This window comes from Hipposideros armiger, unplaced genomic scaffold (genome assembly GCF_001890085.2).
Source record: "Hipposideros armiger isolate ML-2016 unplaced genomic scaffold, ASM189008v1 scaffold_124, whole genome shotgun sequence".
Lineage (NCBI taxonomy): Eukaryota > Metazoa > Chordata > Mammalia > Chiroptera > Hipposideridae > Hipposideros > Hipposideros armiger.
In genome coordinates, this window is record NW_017731474.1 from 1,079,835 (window position 1) to 1,098,133 (window position 18,299).

The 18,299-nt window shown below is 37.9% G+C and overlaps 1 protein-coding gene across 1 annotated transcript in view; it reads right to left on the reverse strand.

Annotated features, from left to right (window-relative positions):
- Positions 1 to 18,299, reverse strand: part of LOC109385746 (guanine nucleotide-binding protein G(q) subunit alpha-like) — a 287,243-nt gene that overhangs the window by 68,507 nt on the left and 200,437 nt on the right. Inside the window, exons 4-5 of the mRNA XM_019648287.1 lie at positions 5,192 to 5,320; positions 2,440 to 2,569 (exon numbers count right to left, since the gene is read on the reverse strand). Coding sequence (XP_019503832.1) covers positions 2,440 to 2,569; positions 5,192 to 5,320 — 259 coding nt within the window. The remainder of the gene's footprint in view (positions 1 to 2,439; positions 2,570 to 5,191; positions 5,321 to 18,299) is intronic.

The following is an 18,299-nucleotide window of genomic DNA, read 5'->3' on the forward strand; positions in this document are numbered from 1 at the left end:
TAAACACATAATTTTCCTCTAGCTATAATGTAAACAGTGACATAAGAAATAAAATTATGTGTACTTCTTACGTCTTACAAAAGCATGTCTCTTTCATGAAGTCTTTCAGGGCAAAGTTAAATTTTTTTTTTCATTTTTGCATCTCTTTAGATACCATGGTACCAGCACATAGCAGACAAGCCCTCACAGAATTTTTTCTCTTGATTCAACATTTAGGAAATCAGAAATGTTGTCATATATCTGCTTCCAAAATATTCAGTTTGTTCAAAATACTACATCCAAGGATTATGGACAGCAAATGGACACAGATACAGATAAAGACAGAAATACATACAGTAGCCCCCTTATCTCTGGGGAACACATTGCATGGCCCCTGGTGGAGGCCCGAAACTGTGGATGGTACCAAACCCTATATATACTATATATTTCCTACACATACATATTTATGATCAACTTCAATTTATAAATTAGGCACAGTAAGAGATTAACAACAATAACTAATAATAAAATATTACAATTATAACAATATTGCAATAAAAGTTAAGTGAATACATTACTAAGTCGTGAGCTTTCACTTTTTCACTTCAAGGAATCACTTTATGGCTTCTCTTTGGCATAGCTAAATTGCCAGCATCACTCTACTCTTGCGCCTTGGGGCCATAATTAAGTAAAATAAGGGTTAGTTGAACAGAAGTGCAGTGTTACTGTGACAGTCCATCTGATAACGAAGGTGGCTACTAGGTGACTAGTAGGTATGTGGAGGGCCACAGTGTGGATACACTGGAGAAAGGGATGAGGCATATTCTGGATGGGAAGGTACAAGGTTTCATCACATCACTCAGAACAGTCAATAACTTGAATTATTTAATTCTGAAATTTTCTATTTAATATCTTCAGACCGCAGTTAACTGCGGGTAACTGAAACCACTGCAATCAAAACCATGGAGAAAGGGAGACTACTCTATAGAGATATCATAGCTAAAATTCTGATGGCAATTGATTAACTTAAATTTTGAGAACTGATTTTCAGGCACTTTGCATTTTAGCTACAGAGGGCAAATGGTGGATAAACCTCATTCTTGTTTTTTCTTTTTTTAGCTGAGCCATCCTGCCACCTGTGGGCAGCTCAGTGGCAACTCAGCTCGGGCCGGGCATCGAACTGCTGTTGCTCAGAGCTTGCACTCTTGTGCGACCTCTTAACCAACTGAGCCACTCGGCCGGCCCTATAAACCTCATTCCTAAAAAAGAAGTTCTTTGATTGATTCAGAAGTCCATGTATTTACAACAAGATTCTGAAATGCATGAGTAGGTAACTAATACTCAGCTCTCTATGGGATAATGGTTCATGAGCTGTATCAATTCTACATAGAAAAGAAAGGCTATGGGGCATTAGATGTGTATTTTAATGGAGATGTTAATACTAACAGGAGAATACATAAAAGGACTAAGAACCCAGAATTCTTGTATCTAAGTAATGTACAGTATTAAAAGCATGTTTTAATATGCCGAATCTTATTTTAATCAGCCAGTAGAGTTATCTCACTTCGCTCTCTTTATTTTCTACCCTATTAGAAGGATAGCTAACAGTTACTATTGGCACGTCAGTCTGCAATCTCTGCCTTTAATAGGATATCAATGGCATCTTCTCCATTCCAATTCACACACTGAACTCCAGCTCAAAGTCACAGTTTTCTACGCCCCTTAATTATCTATAATCATCTCTGACTTATCATCAAGCCTTTATCATCCTCAAAATCCATATTTATACCTGTCAGGTTTTCATGTAATGGGAAGGAGATTACAATGCTGAGTCAGTTCTCCAGACAGGCATATCAAGAACACTTTTTCAATCACTCACTAATTAGATGAGACAAATTTAGGCAATAGCATATAGAATTCTGTAAGAGCAGAAAGGCCACATCAGCAAGACACTTCACAGCCTTATGACAAATTGATTTAAGCCCAGCTGCAAAGTCACTCATGTTTGCCAAGAGAAGTTTTGAGTTATGAGTACTCTTTGGGACCCACCCATCACACAAACAATGATTTAGACAAAATGAAACAAAACAAAACAGTCTGACTCAATCCAACACTCCCAACTCCATCTTGCAGGAAGAAGGCTATGAAACGATCTGATGATTAGCTTAGGGATTTCCATGTTATTTTCATTTTAGGAGCCTCTGGATAGTAGTAAAAGTATCAAATAGGGTCTAAATAGACCTGAAAACATGGACCTGCTCTTACATCTGACAAAAATGCTTACCTTTCTGAATACACCATGAGGTACCATAGGGTTATTTTTAGTCATTTAAAAACTCCCCAAATCAATAGTAAAGAAAGAAAAGAAGTCAGTTTACTCCATACCCCACACCCTACTACCTCCTCCCATTTATTTGTATCAGATATTAAATAATCCATTGCTGTCCAAAAAGCACTCACCTCATTGTCCGACTCCACGAGAACTTGATCATATTCACTAAGCGCTACTAGAAACATGATAGAGGTGACATTTTCAAAGCAGTGTATCCATTTTCTTCTCTCTGACCTTTGGCCCCCTACATCGACCATTCTGCAAGGTTAACAATATTCATATTAATAGCATATAAAGAAAAAAATCAATATAAATATAGTTTTACTTACAAACTTAGGAAAAATATTCTCTAAAAAGAATGGTCATCCATGTCAATTCTATTAATACTTATTGAACATCTAATTTTCTGTTACATAACAATCAAAGTCAAGACCTTCTGGGTAATAAATCATTGTGGTTATTAGAAACTTACCAGATGTGTATGAAAACTATAATTTTGTAAAAAATATTTCCGTGCCAAGCCAAGCAAAATGTTTTTTTTATTTAATCATGTACCAAAGAGTCAGAAACAAAAAGAGTTTTCTTTCTGTTAACCTCTAATGGCAAATAGCGGCTTCAGTTTATTTTCCTATAAAATGAGAATGAAGCTCCTCGTATTTCTCAAGGAGGCTAGAAATGACCGCAGATACATTTAAAAGATGTCAGGTGCTATACATTTCAATATGGGTGTGTCAGATGCTTCAGCTAAATGCAAACACAACTCTACTGATCCTTTATCAGGAGGGTAAGCATTTTGGGCTGTTTTTCCTTCTAATATTTGCAATAATTTGGGACAGGTCCAGTTATATGGGATAACATAGTGCAGTTTGCCTTCTGCATAAACCAACTTGCTAACGTACCAGAAGTGAAGTGTATAAGGCATCAAGATGCTACAAGAGGCCATCATTTGAACCATTTCAAGAATTTGTTTTTAACATATCAGTTCTGTGCTGAATTACTGCTCAGGAACCAACTCTACCATCAATTAATTTGAATGATAATGTATCTATGAAAATACCTAGCAGTACTTAGCATTAAATCCAAGTTTCTTCAAACTATTGTTCCATATCTCGACAAAAATGTGTACAGTGTTCGTAAGATAAAATATTTTCAGAGATGAGAATTTGAGGTACAAAAGTTTAAGAGTATGGCCCTTTAAGCAGTTGAAAATTGCAGTTGTTCCTGGGGTTTTCCTGCCTCTAAGCGATCAACCTAAACTAAGAAATCAAGGTTCTTCCAGTAACTGCTTCTAAAAGTTTTCCCAGGCACAGAAAAGATGTCTGAGGGGCAAAACAATGGATCTGGGGAGACTTATCAACTATGGAAATCAAAACTAGAATTCTTAGGTCTTTAGAAATATTAAAATGCTAGCTCTTCCCTGATGCTGAGATAATAATATGCTACTTATTTAGAAGAAGACCTCATTCCATGAACTCCTGTCACACGAAGCTGTGCAACATGCTTCTGATGGCGGCAGGAAATTCTTTTTCAAAGTCATTACTTTTCTTGTAGTGGCAAAAAATGTCTTCTAAAAGCTACTGCCCACAATGTAGAAAAAACAAGATGTAATAGTTACCTGGTTCCAGAAGTCAGTAATTATAAAGCAGTAAGGAGATAAAAATCTCCATGAAATATGTTTTCTGAAAATATTCTGTAATATGGTTATAAGAGGAAGAAAATTTGGGAGTCTCAAATTAAAAATGTCTAAATGCTATGAACTCAAAAACTTAAGGAATCCGGAATGTCCGAGCCTATAGGGAACCTTGGTCATCACCTAATGCAACCATTTTATAAGATGTAAAAAAAAAAAATGGTGCTCAGAATTATTTCCAAAATCTCACCCATTCTAGGGGTATGTTTATTAGAATAGTGTATGGCAGCCAGATGTGACCAGCAGAGACTGATTAGAATAAAACACACAGTGCTCTGGCAGGGGCTGATGGGAGGCCTGGTCATCAGGGTCACGTGGCAGTTACATAACTGCTACTTCATAACTCCATATTGTATGTAGTTTTCTTCAATGGGATGGGCTTTCCCAAGGAACTCAACTCTCTATGCTCAGACATATTTACATGTCTTTACTTCTCAAAGGAGCCCCTGGTTTGTAGTCTAACTAAAAGTACAACTGAGTGATAGTATAGTAAGAAATTAAGTGAAACTACATCAGTATTGTTTAGATCTTTCTCATCTTAAAAAGACAAACAAACAAAAAAACTCTGCTGAAGTATTACCCAGACAAAATAGAAGCAGTGAAGGAGGAAGTAATACATTTTCATTATGTTTTCCTGTGTAAATTAGACTAGGTTAATCTATATTCAAAATCATGTATTTTAAAAATTGTCAAGCAACTTATTTTAGAAATACAAAACATCCTTTTTTTTCATTGCTACTGAAAACATTTTGCATTGGTACCAGAGGACTTGGAGGAAACATGACATGAAAGCTTCTGACAATATATAATTTCTATTATTAACAGGGTCATAAGATCATTCGCCTCATTTGCAAATCTAAATATATATATATTGTCCTCATAGTTAAAATGATTCCCAAAAAGTTACAGTAAGGACAATGTTTGAGTAAGTGATTTTTTTCAACTACCAGCAAACTTAAGATTTCATTGATTTCTTGGTGATTTAATCTGAAATGAGAAATCCGCCCATACATCTTTCCTCTGCTTCCTGTTTCAGGGACACATTATTTCATTTGTGTATCTAATGATAATGATTGGTATAAAGGTGATATTGTTTTAAAGCCTGCAAATAATTTCAATATTTACAGAGTGCACCAAAAGTACTCAAAGCGTAAGCGCTGGGAAGTGGGTTGTGTGGACTCAAATACTACCTGAAAATGACACTTTGTAAGTCAAAGGGGTATTCGATGATCCCTGTGGTGGGGACTCGAACTCTAAGCACATCTTGTTGCGTAGGCAGGTAGGCAGGGTCAGCCACGCGGTCCAAGTCATTAAGATAGCTAGAGGAGGGAAGACACAATGAGCATGTCAGTGACATCATCACACATCTGCCTATGGAGAGAAGGACAAAAATGAATCACGAGAGAGAAGGAGAGACAAGGAAAAAAGTATGTATCAAAAAGTGGTAGAGAAGTTTGGGAAGTCCAAAGATAAAGGCAACCTTCCATTGGTCAGAGCAAGGTTACCCATCTATGGATTACCTGGTTCACTGTATTTCTCATTTCTTCTCTTACTATTGATTAGAATCCATATAAGAGTAAAAGGGGAGAAGAAATAAAAGGAGTCTCCTACCCCCTACTTGTTTAGCAGGTCTGGTGGGTAAAACAGGAGTTTAAAGCAAACAGTTTTTGAATTATTTATACAAATCTAATTTGTATAAATAAACAGATAAGAGTTACACATAAGGTCAGAATGCATTTTTTTTTTCTCCATTTTGCAGAGCATCAGAGCTTCTTCCTGGAATACATCTCCTTATTCCCCTAAGAGTGGACGGCAGGATACCATATCCTAAATTCTGTGCAGTCTAAGTCATTCATGCTTAGCGAAAACATGAAATTTCCAGTTACTGAGTAGGTGACAATGTTTAAGGTCAGAAATTCCGTGTAGGTAGGCACCACACCTAAACTTTACATTTATCTGCTTATATGATACTTTTCTATTCCTTTGGAGAAAACAAAAACTATTTTTTATTTTGAAATAATTTTAGATTCCTAAGAAGTTGCAAAAATGTTAATGAGAATTCCCTTGTACCCTTCAATCAGCTTCCCCTAATGGTAACATCTTCTGTAACCATAGTACATTTATCAAACCAGGAAACTGACACTGATCCAATGCTATTAACTAAACTGCAGACCTCATTTAGATTTCACCAGTTTTTACACACACACACACACACACACACACACACACACACACACACACAATACTGGGGATATATACTCCTATGAAATTTTACCACATTAGATTTTTGTGACACCACTACCACAATCAGGATACAGAATTGTCTGTCACCACAAAGAAGTTGCACTGTGCTACCCATCCCAACCCTAAACCCTGGCAACACATATGTTACCATCAGTATAATTTTGTCATTTTAAAAATTTATATCCCATTCATTTTCATTCTCTCAAAGTGAAAAGAATAATTTGCGACTTTGAGAATGATATAATCTGATATAATAGATTATAAACAGGTGAAAATGACTGTTCTGCACGGCATCCTCATGATTTCAGAGTCACTATGCTCTCCTTGGCTCTGAAAAGGATGGAGCACAGATATGGTTTCAAAACACAACTATGAAGTGTAGACACAAAGTAATTAATATGTGAATAAGATTTAAAGAAAAAGCGGAACCATTAGTAGAACTGGAAGGGGTTAGACCTCAATACCTGTAGGCCCACAAAAGAGACAGTGAGTTCTGAGCTATATAACGGACTGTGTGGAGCAGAGCATGTTACAACTAAGAAGGCACAAACACTCCATGCACATGACCTATCTAAGGTAAGAACTTTGTCTCACCCATCATTATTCCTGCCTTAGTACCTAAAAGAGTGCCTGGCAAATAATACTTCAAGAATATTTGCTGGTTGGATGGATGGATGGGTTTCCTATGTTGAGATTTAGTTGTAGAAGCATTTAATTATTTAAATATTCTTACTAGTGGTGTTTCCATATTAATGATATTATTAAATTTGAAACTGGGTGCTGAAAAGAAATGTTACATTAAGACTCTAAGATTCATGGGATCATAAAATAGTAGAGCTAAGTCTGAATTTTACAAAGAAATAAAATTACTGTCTTTTTAGAGGTGTATCAATCCTTTAAGACAAAAATGTATCAGCCTGAAAATTCCTACTGCAAAGTCACTAATTAGTATACCAGTGGCCTTATCCCAAACACATCAATAGTTCTTAAGTTGGCAATTAGCTCTCTACTGACTGAAAGGAACCAGCCTGATACCTTTAATTTTTATAAAACTGGCTAGAGGATAAAAACAGGGAGACACTGAGAGAATACGGGCATGAGAGGCAGGAAGAAAACATAAAAATGAAATGGACCCATAATTTTAGTCAATATCTTGGCATGGTCTTGGAGTTGTCTGATGGGGTTAACAAGCCCATGTTCTAGGAGTTGATCTGTATCTCATTCTACAGAGAAAGGAGATCATCACACCACACATACAAAACCAATGGGCTACTCTATACTCTATGTAGATGGATTTTTCTTATTTATCAGATCCTTGATTGAAAACTTGAAAGGAACGTACATTTTGAAACCTACAAGATCACCAATTATTTAACTACTACATACAAGAATTTAATTCACATCAGAGAACTTCCAATTTACACTGGCAAGCTGGCTCAGAAATACACTGCCCAATAAACCATTTCTACTCCCTTAACCCAGCACACAGAGCTGAGAACAGAGGGTGGCTAATTCTTGTACACAGGTGCTGTCGTGCTCCTGTGGTGAAGAAAAATTGTAGCTTTCTGTTTCTCAGAGATGAACTAAACAGGCTACTCGTTGCCACTCCAGTTTAAACAAGTATTTCCACAGGCGAGTTTAAAGAACCAGCACATGAAGTGGGAAATTACCTGTCATATTGCACGGTAGAAACCTGGCTAGTCTCTCTCCAATTTAGAAGAATGAACTAAGCTTCCTGATAAACGTGCTTGAGTAAGACAGAAACAAGGTACACACCTATGATTGAAAAGCCACTTACCAGGGTGTGGAGGCTGCCCTAAGAATACTGTCAGTGGTGTCCTTCTGTGAACCTGGGGCATTACTGAGATATTGGCTGAATACCTAAAACATTTGTTCTCGCAAGAGTCTTTTTTTCCACTTCACCTTCTTTAGCTCCTTTTCAATGTCAGCATAGTTCACAGAGTAAGAAGGGTAGCATAACAACAGTGAACCTCTACTGAGTGCTTGCTGCTTGCCTGGCACTGCTCTGTCTGTTCTTGCCCAGGTATCAACATATTTCACGGCAAGTAAATGGCCATGGAGATGTCCCATACATTTCCAATTAACTTGAAAACGAACAGCAGTTCTTGCTTGACATTCATTTTGCTTTGCCTCAGTTGGGTGGTGGAGGGAAAGGCCCATTTTACTTGGAGTAAAGCAGTTAAATTAAAAAAACCCAAAAACTGAAAGGAACTATATCAAGGTCTGCTAGTTACATTATCTAGAACCAAAACCAAGCCAAATCCAAACACCCCCAAAGCAAGGTAAGAAAAACAAAACAACAACAAACCCTCCAAATAAACAAAAGATACAAACTCTTTCCTCCTAGAGGAAGGTCTGAGTGGCTCACAAGCTACACTGGGATAATTTGTGAAGCAGGTTAAACTTTCAGGCAACCAAGACCAGCATTTTTCACTGCCAAGGAGAGGCCAGTGTGGAGAGCTTCCGCCTGTGTAAGTCCCAACCCCATGAACCCCCCATACCCCCCTCACCCAAAACACACTGGGCCTATAGGACATGGAGGGACTCCTAGCACTTTCTGCATTTCACATTTGCTTAGGGGAAAAAGCCACTCTATTCCCTTAGAAATGGAGTTTTGGCAGTAAGACTAGAGCATCCTCATTTGTTGATTCATATCACATTCTGAGAAAAGTTAATGGAATAATCTCTTAACTGAATGTACTTTCCAATGAAGCATCTCATATTCTGAAGGCAAATGTTGGTGGAATATGAGGGGGGAGGGGGAATGGATTCATATTGGATTATTCCATTCATTTAACCTTTTACGAAGAAACACCAAGGTCTGAACAAATTTATATTACAGAGTAAATTCAGAGAGTTAATTATAGCTATAATTTGCTTTGTAGAAATGATTTTGAGTGGCTGCTGAGGTCATTCTCAGGGTGTTGCTATGGTGACAGGCACAAGGTACACTTCCAAGGCAATGTATGTTTAACAAGTGGCTGGCAGTAGCTCTCTCTTAATGCCAGGGACAGAAAGCTTCCATGGTATACATGAGGTTTATTTAACTGTCTAGGATACAAGATGCGGTTAGGACAGTGCTAGAAAGTAGGTGTTAGTTGCTTAAACTCACCTTATTCCAACTCATTCATGGTGATTTAACGACTTGCCGATGCTTTGAGACACTGATAATGGGTAACTTCGTAATTGATTTACAAAAAACAAACCTCAACAATCTCCCACATGTTTGCCCACTTAGGGCTCTCACAGTCTGTGGAGTCAGGGGCCATGACTACTTTTGTCGCCAACACTTAGCCGAGGGCCTGGAACACTGCAGTTGCTCAACATGTGACCCTAATTAAAACTATAAAATGAAAAATGTTGTAGTGGTCAGAAAGGTGGGTTATGCCTTTTAGGAGAAAACACAGGAGGAGGGGGGTTGTTAGATACCCATCTTTATGTAATAACCTTTCTGGGCTATTATTGGCCTGTATTATGTCAGTACTAAATTCTGAATTAAAATGCCTGTAACGAATGTAAAAACAACACAGAAAGGAAAAGCAGTATTTGTTTATTAACTTCATTTAGATGTGCTTCCTGCGTTGTTTTCAGTCCTGGCCACAAAATGATATAATTTGCATATCCATTTTATGCTTATAAAGCTTTCTGGCCTTGGAATTCACTCTAATTCAGCAGAACAGGGGGAGTGAGTGGTACCTTATTAACAGACAATTCTCACACAATCTCTTTAATGAAAGAAACAGGTTTCTGATCGTTTTCAGTGAAAAGCAAAGCAACAAAGAGACTCCTGTAGTAAAATTTCAACAGTTCCTTTCCTACCATAAGAAAAACACAGGGTCATCTGGAATTCAACATTTTGACCATGACATTCTGGTAGGTGCTAAGGATATGAAGATTCCCAGGATAAGATCTCTGCCTGCAAGTTTACCAACTAGTGGGAAGAAAATGAAGAGGAGAAACAGTGGGGTTTAATAAGGATGGGATGAGCATTTGTATATTTTGAACAGCGTCATTTTCTGGGAACCTGTTTGAACTGTCTCTAATCCTTGGTGATTATCCACAAAACATCTTTCTGTAACATGACTGATTTGCATGAAAAACTTATAGAAATCATGTACATTGGTTTAAAATTACACATAGTAACTGCTAAATTCTTTATATATTTAACTTCAGGATCATCTCTGGTTGTAGAAAAAATAAGAAATTCAAAAATCTGATATAATCCATTGCTTTAAATGATTGAAAATACATGAGAGAAGCTTAAATATCACTAAAACAATATGCTCAAAACAAATTAAATACGGCATTTTCTCTGCTGAATGTGTTTTTAAAAGACCAATTGTTCCTTAGTTTTGACAATAGTTGGTCAATAACAGTTTTGAGTTGGACTTTAAATTTAATTTATGCTCCAATTTGACACGTCATGGAGAACTTATTAATTTTTTTTTAATTAAAAAAATCCCCACCACCTATGACAGGAAGGTTAATTGAAATCTAACCAAGAATAGCATAGAAATTAAAAATTCAAGTTTTTTGTTTTGTTTTGTTTTTTGTTTAATGAAGGAAACATGAATAAAACTTAAGAGATGATTTGGTAAGTAATCTATATCACATTATGGCTGTAGTTAAAAAATTAATGAGAGTTACAGACATACAACAACCCTCAGCAATTATACCAAAAGGGGGACTGTAACTGTATGATAAGTGGAAAAAGAAATCTCTGACATTTGGTATAAATCCAACCAAACATGGTAAGAGCAGTGAAAATAATCTTCTGAGGCATACATGTAGCATGACATGGGGTGTGTGTTGGGTTTTTTCAACTCCTCTGCAAGGGCCTCCTATCGAGAGCTATATTTATAACAGATTTGCAGTTCAAGTCAAATATTAAGATGAAGATCTGGCACAGAAAATGAATCTTGGTAGAATTTCACATTTTTAATTATTGAAAAGAAGGTTAGAAAAACTAGGTCGACTTTATTAAAAAAAATTAAGAAGACCTCATTGTGAGAGGTACAGTCTCGGGGGAGCTGAAAGCTAGATCATGCCATGAGATCTTATCTGACACTGTCAAAAGCAGTGGAAGCTAAGGAGAAACCAGAGACACACGGTTATTGAACAGTTGCTATGTGACCATAAGGATTCAAAGGAAAAAAGTAAAATAGTCACACTGAACGTAAAACAAAACAACAACAAAAACCGGTGTTAAAGTAACAGTCCGTAAAACTGCCATCCTGAGAGGACAGTCAAGCACAGGTTTTGGTATCAAGACCCACCCAAGTCCCTCCCTCACCTAGGTCCTGTAGCTGGTAACCTGGTTAGTTAGGCTGGTGAGCTGGACAGGATTGCTCACTACACAAACACTGCCATCCCCTGAAGAGCTCATCTCATTGTGTGGAGGGCAAATCAACTTTCCTCTTTAACACTTGGCAGACCATGAGTAAAGGTCAAGGAGGTACAGCATTTATCACAGATATTTTGTTCATAGGAAGTTAATTGTTTTCAATATAAAATTCCAGGTTTCAAAAAAGATCCCCCAGTGGTAGCAGGTAGATGACAATCTTAACAGTTTATGAAAATTACTCAAGGGAGAATGTACTGTGGCACAAAAGAGAAGCCTAATTTTCCTTTTCCAAAGAATTAAGCTAATCCAGAAAATCAGATTTAAAAACTAAATTGTCTCATAGAAATTCCTATCACTTCATTTAGTAAATAGTTTCAATATCTTATGAATCTTATATATGGATAGTTGATCCAAAGTTTACAAGAGACAACTGGGGTGGGTGTCAAATGGGGAACGGGCTGAATAACTATGTGTCTGTCAGGTGGACACCAGGGCGAGGGCCAGGCCTGGATCACAGAGATAGATTCTTAAGTCTGCTGTTCAAGCAAGTAAACTGGCCTTGTAATTAAAAACAAAATAAAAACAACAGAGGCACGGGGGTGGGGAGTGTTGTGGGGAGGGGTGGAGAGAAGGGAAAGGAGGAAGGGAGGAAGACTTCGTTTTCAGGTTGCCTATTTGGCTTTGTCAATTTATTTATCTTTCATATGATAACTTTCGAAGTTGTTGACTAATCTTGACCCAATTTTTATAGTTCTAAAACATATCATAAACAACACTAGAGACTGCTTTTTATTCTAGTCTGCCAGTCATGAAATGTAATGGCAATGTTTCAGTTAATTTACACATATTTACTGAAAGTCTGTTATATGCTAAATTCGAATGCAACTTGTGTATGTTGGAGGGAGGGGGTTTGGCACAAGGAGCTGGTACAAATTACTTAAAACACACACACACACACACACACACACACTTTTTTTTTTCCTTTGCCTTTGGGACATCAGGCTACCTGGGAAGCAAAGATAGCACAGATGAATCAATTAAGAAATAATTAAGTGCCAAATTGTGAGCTATGAATGCAGTAAGAAGGGAGAGATGATTATGAACTATAGCCGCTAGAGAATAGTGTAGAGAAGTGGGGGATGAGTTACATCATGCAGACGAGAAAAGGGAGATGATCTAGGAGAAACTAGCAAAGACAAAATTTACTTACTTATTACTTATTCATTTGACAACTTTCACTGAAAGCTACGCACTGTGCTTAGCCCTGAGTGAGAACCACCAAGAGGAAAAAAGAACATGAATCCTGTCCTCAAAGAGCTTGTACTCTGGTGATGGAGATAATTATGCCATAAAAAAACCATACTGCAATGTAAATGCAATGTGCGTCATAACAGAGGTTCCAGTGATTGTAGCCAAGAATCAGCCATGAGTAAAAGGTCACTGATTTAAAGCAGGTCTCTCATGGTCATGTCACCTTAAGTTGGATACTGATTCTGTAGGATCAGATGTTTCATTTTCACAAGGATGATGAGATCTGAGGAGCTGGTCATGCTAACCTAATTGAAATAATACATCAAAATTCAATTCATAACTTTAAATCAAGCCACAGTGATAAGGAATAAGAACATCAGGGTTAGCCAATCAGAGTCCAAAGGCTGCTTGGTAGGTGGGGAGTAAGAATGCAGGAACCTGAATGACCTTAAGGGTTACATGAAGTTAACAAGGTTCCTGGGCTCATCTCTGACCACAGGTGGGATTGTCTTCTAGTCAGTTCTAGTTTTAGGAGTCCTTTAACAAAAGCCTGTCAGTCTTTACCTTAGTTCAATTGATTGTTAAACCCTACCACACTATCCTTAACCAGTTGCAGCAGGCACTATAGTGGGTCAAAAACCAAGGCACATGAGACACAATCCTTGCTCTCAGAGCCCAATTAACTCAATAAACATTTCTGGTCATTTATACCATCTTTTGTACCAGACATTCTTTGCATGGCATTTAGAGGTACTGACAGGGAATACAATCTAGAGTTCTCAGGTGCTCACTTCATATAAAAAATTTTGTTGTCTAAAGCAATTTTTATGGAGTACTGCTGCAGGAATGCAGGCCATCCATTTTCTCAGTACTCTAAAACTTATCTCTGAGTTAATTCAGAGCATGAGTTGTAAGCTAGGTTCTATCTCAATGATGTGATAAAGACTAACTGGAACTTAAAAGCAAATATAGTCAGTTAGGAGGGTCAATGGGGGAGCTAAGGCTTATGGAAGTTTTCCCACTCCACATAATCGCGAGAACCCTACATGAAGAATTCTATGTTTATAATACAGCTCTATGGTTCTAAGTTCCCCTCCCTTTCCTCCCTTTTCCTTTCTATAATACCCCTTGATCTCGGCATACAGGACACAGTATGCACGTGGCTTGCCACGTCTGCATGCACTGGGTTGCAACCCCTTCTAGTTCCCGAATAAATCCTTTTGGTGATGAAACACCTAGTCAATATTATTTTTTGGTTGAAGAAGCAGAATGCTAGCTGTGTTTCAGTCTTCTTCTATAGGAGGGTCTTGCAATTTTGTTTTATTAATTAGATAGTAAATAGTTTAAAATTTGTGGGCCATACAGTCTGTTTGAACTATGCAACTCTGCCGTTGGGTACAATACAAAACCAGCTACAGACAATACATAAACAAATGCTTGGTTGTGTTCCAATAAAACTTTATTTATAAAAACTGGCACAGGCTGAATTTGGCCTGCGGGTTTTCCAATTCCTGGTTTGCCTAGGTACAAGGCCGTGCTGAGTAGGCAGAGCAGAGAACTGTAAGGAAGAAGCCAAACTACAGAAGGTACAAACGTTCTGCCAAAACGTGAGCAAGCAGCAAACTGACAAAATGAAGTGTGTCTCCCACACCCACTGTGCCCTTCAGGCAGAGTGAAACAATGGGCAGACAGGTGCCAATGCAAGCCCTTTCCCTGTTGAGGGTCTTACGAAGGTTGGAGAGTGGTTAAGCATGTCTAAGCCTTATCTTATCATCTCTAACAGCTCCTAGCATTCTGAAAAAAGGAAGAATTAAGACCCTAGATTCATCAGAATTCACTGTGGAAGACAAATACAGGGTTTTTTGTTTATTCTTGCAAAATGGTATTTGGCTCACAGCTAACATAACAAAACAAAAATAAAAGTAACTACATCACTTGAATGAAAAAAATAATACGCCATATTATTGTCACTCTTTAGAAGAGACCAAACATAATCAAGATCATTGCTTTCTTCTGAGTCTAAGATAACATTTTTAGTTATGGAACCAAGTAGAGAATGATTTCTCTGTTAATTCCATTTCCAGATAAATTTGGGGGTGCCGGGTTTTCATCTGAATGCATAGGATAATTAATGGTTTCTCAGTTAAAGGCAGTCAGTCTACTGTAATAGAATCAAAAGACTTCAGAATTTAGAAGATGATTTTGAGATTACAGATAGCATATTGGTTTCTGAGGCAAGTGAGGCTTCTTCTTAGTCAAGGCCCCAGAGGTGGTGAGAAGCAGAGGGAAATCGATCACTGGTCCCTGACCCAGTGTTCTTACCATACAGTGGACTTGTCTGCCTCCAAAAGCCTGCAGTAAGCTTATGCTTCCTTTTAATCATCAGATCAAGAGCAAAGTCAGGATGGCTCTCAGAGACAGAACCAACACACTCTGGAGTTCAAGTATTTGGCTCATCAGTGAGAAACTTTTTACTACAAGGTACCTCTTCAAGAAGGATTCAGCCCTAAATCAGGTGGATGCGTTAACCCACCTCTGAAATTCCTTTTGCATTTTAAATTCAACATTCATATTCCTTGTGCATTTTTAAATGAAGTTAAAAATTTAAGCATGAAGTTAGAAGTAAGCTCCAATGCTGACTTTATGCCCAAGAGCGAATTTATTCATGTACTTTGCATTTATGGGCTCTGGAGCATGTGAATATTTCAAGACAGTAGCTGATCTACTGAGCTCCTTAGAGGGAACGTCAGTGAAGCGAGGTTAGGCATTATTTGATCTCTTAACTTGAACATGGATTGAGCAGCCTTTTGCCAGAAGCCTGCAGAGTGAGGACTTTTCTCGCTATAAGCCAATGTGATTGAGATTTGTGTTCTCTAGCTACTGTCAGGGAACTTTTGGTACTGTAGGCAGTGAACTCATTTGACCTGATGTTTCAGTATATTAAAGCAGGTGGTGAATCCTAGGGAAAAAAAAGTAATCCTACAGCCATCTGTTTATTGTGCTCTTTATCTAAAGATATTTGGTGCCTTCAGGCATTTTTTAAAATCAATAACAAAAAAGTTAATAAAGGAATCGGTGAAACTCTTCAGTACCTTAGAAGGCTTTTATTCAAGTAGAGTTGGAAGAATGGATCAAATTAAAGCCAATTGCAAACTTATCCCAAACTGCTTATACATCATCTGGAATTTCTCATCTTCTTATTTCTACCAGTGCTGCCTATCGTCTGAGCTTATTATGATCAGCAAGTTGGCTAATCTAAGTAGAAAAAGGGAAGCTCAAATCATTTTATCGTGTCCTTCTTAGTGGCTCTATTTTGACAACAAAAAGTTACTGCATGGAGTGCAGTGGGGAGCAGTTAAGACTGTAGGCTAAAATAAAGAAATAACATTTGGGAATTATCTGTGACTCATAACATCTTCCATGTTGTATGAATAATTGATGTGCTGTTAAACATGGCTAAGTTTCCTGGATGATAATCAAAACCCTATTAGGTCTGTTTTTCAGTAAATTTGATATAATTTGCCCTCTTGACCTTATATATGAGATTACCTAGAAGCAACATTGATAAAGATTAATAAAGAATTTGTACCTTTCATGGTAAATGATTTATTTAATCATAGATATTTATCTATTAGTCTGTCAAATCTATCTGTCTATCTGTCTATCTATCTATCTATCTATCTATCTATCTATCTATCATCCATCCATCCATCCATCCATCCATCCATCCATCCTGTGTATTTCACAGTGGTTAAAATCTTGGGCACTGGAGGCATCAAATCTGAATTCAACTCCTACTCCTAGCACTTACTAATGGTGACCTTGAACAAGTTACTCAACCTCTCTGAGACCAGGTTTCTTCCTCTATTTGATGGGGATGATAAGAAATGTCTACTACTTTGGGTAGCTTTGAGGGTTAAATGAAATAATGCATATACACAGAATCTAATATACAGTAAGTGTTCAGCAAATAGCAGCTATTACTTTTTTTGATAATAGAGCTTTCCAGATCCCAGACCTTCAAAAACAGCAGGAAAAAGACTTGAATGCCTTCAGCTCTGAAACTTCATAGTTCATTTCTAATGGTCCGAGAGACAGTGCCTACATCACAGTCACTGCAATGTGGAAATTATGCATCAATTATTTCATGGAACAATCATCTGTGAAGGTCAAACATGTGCAGCCCCAGTTAGGCTCTGAGGGTAGAGGAGAGAGATAACAGAAACAAAAGAGATACGTACAAAGTGTTAAGATAGACTGCACAGTAACTCACTATCTTTGGTGTTGGGCAAGACTTTCAGTGGGTGTGACTCCTGAATTGGGTCTTAAAGGATGAATAGGAGCTCACCAGACAGAAAAGAAGAAGAGAGGCATGCGTGGCCTATGCTCTCGGTATTCCTGGCAAGTGGCCTACGCTGACTCTCACGACCAGCAGGGGTCTTGGAAAGAGTAACTGATAGCTGCAAACTTTAAGCAGACATACTTGGCAGGCCCTGATTCTCACTCTGCTAGAGATTAGAGATCTATGTGTTCCCCCTAAATCTAAACTGAAGAACCACAACTAAAGACAGTAATCCTCAGACCAGTTGGCCCTAAATTCAGAAAGATTTCTGTAAGGTGATGATACTCTATAAGGAATTAGGTTCACAATATCAGTGAAGAATTTATTTTAATTATAAAGACAGAACGAACATTAAGAACCCTACAAGAAGTAAAGGTGGCAAGATAAATGACTACAGATACAGCAGCAGAACACACAAACAAATTCAGAAGGAAAAGGTGGAACAACTATCTTTAATACAGAGAAAGGGATTATTTTGAGTTATTCTGTGAAAATTAATTGGGAGTAAGTGATGCTCCAAATATGGGACCCACCTCCTCACCAGTGCCATCTCTATAGTTCACAGAGCATCTGCTAGGGCTACACTGGAAAAATAAGTGGAACACAGCAGCAGTTGGGTGCATCTAAAAAGCCACCTGTCCTATCTTTGTACTGGGAGGGTTTTCCTGGCTCAGGGAAAGTGCCCAGGACTAAGATGGGGGAAGAATAAGGTGACTAATACTCAGGTCTCCTGGCACATTGGGGTCAAAGGCAGGCCAGCCAGGCTGCTCGGGCACTGATCTAGATTGAAAGGGAGTTGAAACATCCCAGTAAGAGATCAGAAACATGGGGCCAGCCAACACAGTTTTCCACATATAACTCCTTACCTAACTGGCAGGAACTGATTGGTTCTCCTCTCCTTAAAGTAAACAGTCTTCTAGAGAAAATGAAGGGGGAAAAAAAAAAAAGAAAACGGCGAAACACCTCCCCAGGTTTCATTTAGCTATGGTGACCCAATGTTCTTGCTTGACCAGGAGTTTTCCCAGTTTTTGCCACGATTTCATCATAATTATTAATGGCAACCCCTTCCTTCTCAAAATGTCCTAATAAATGATAC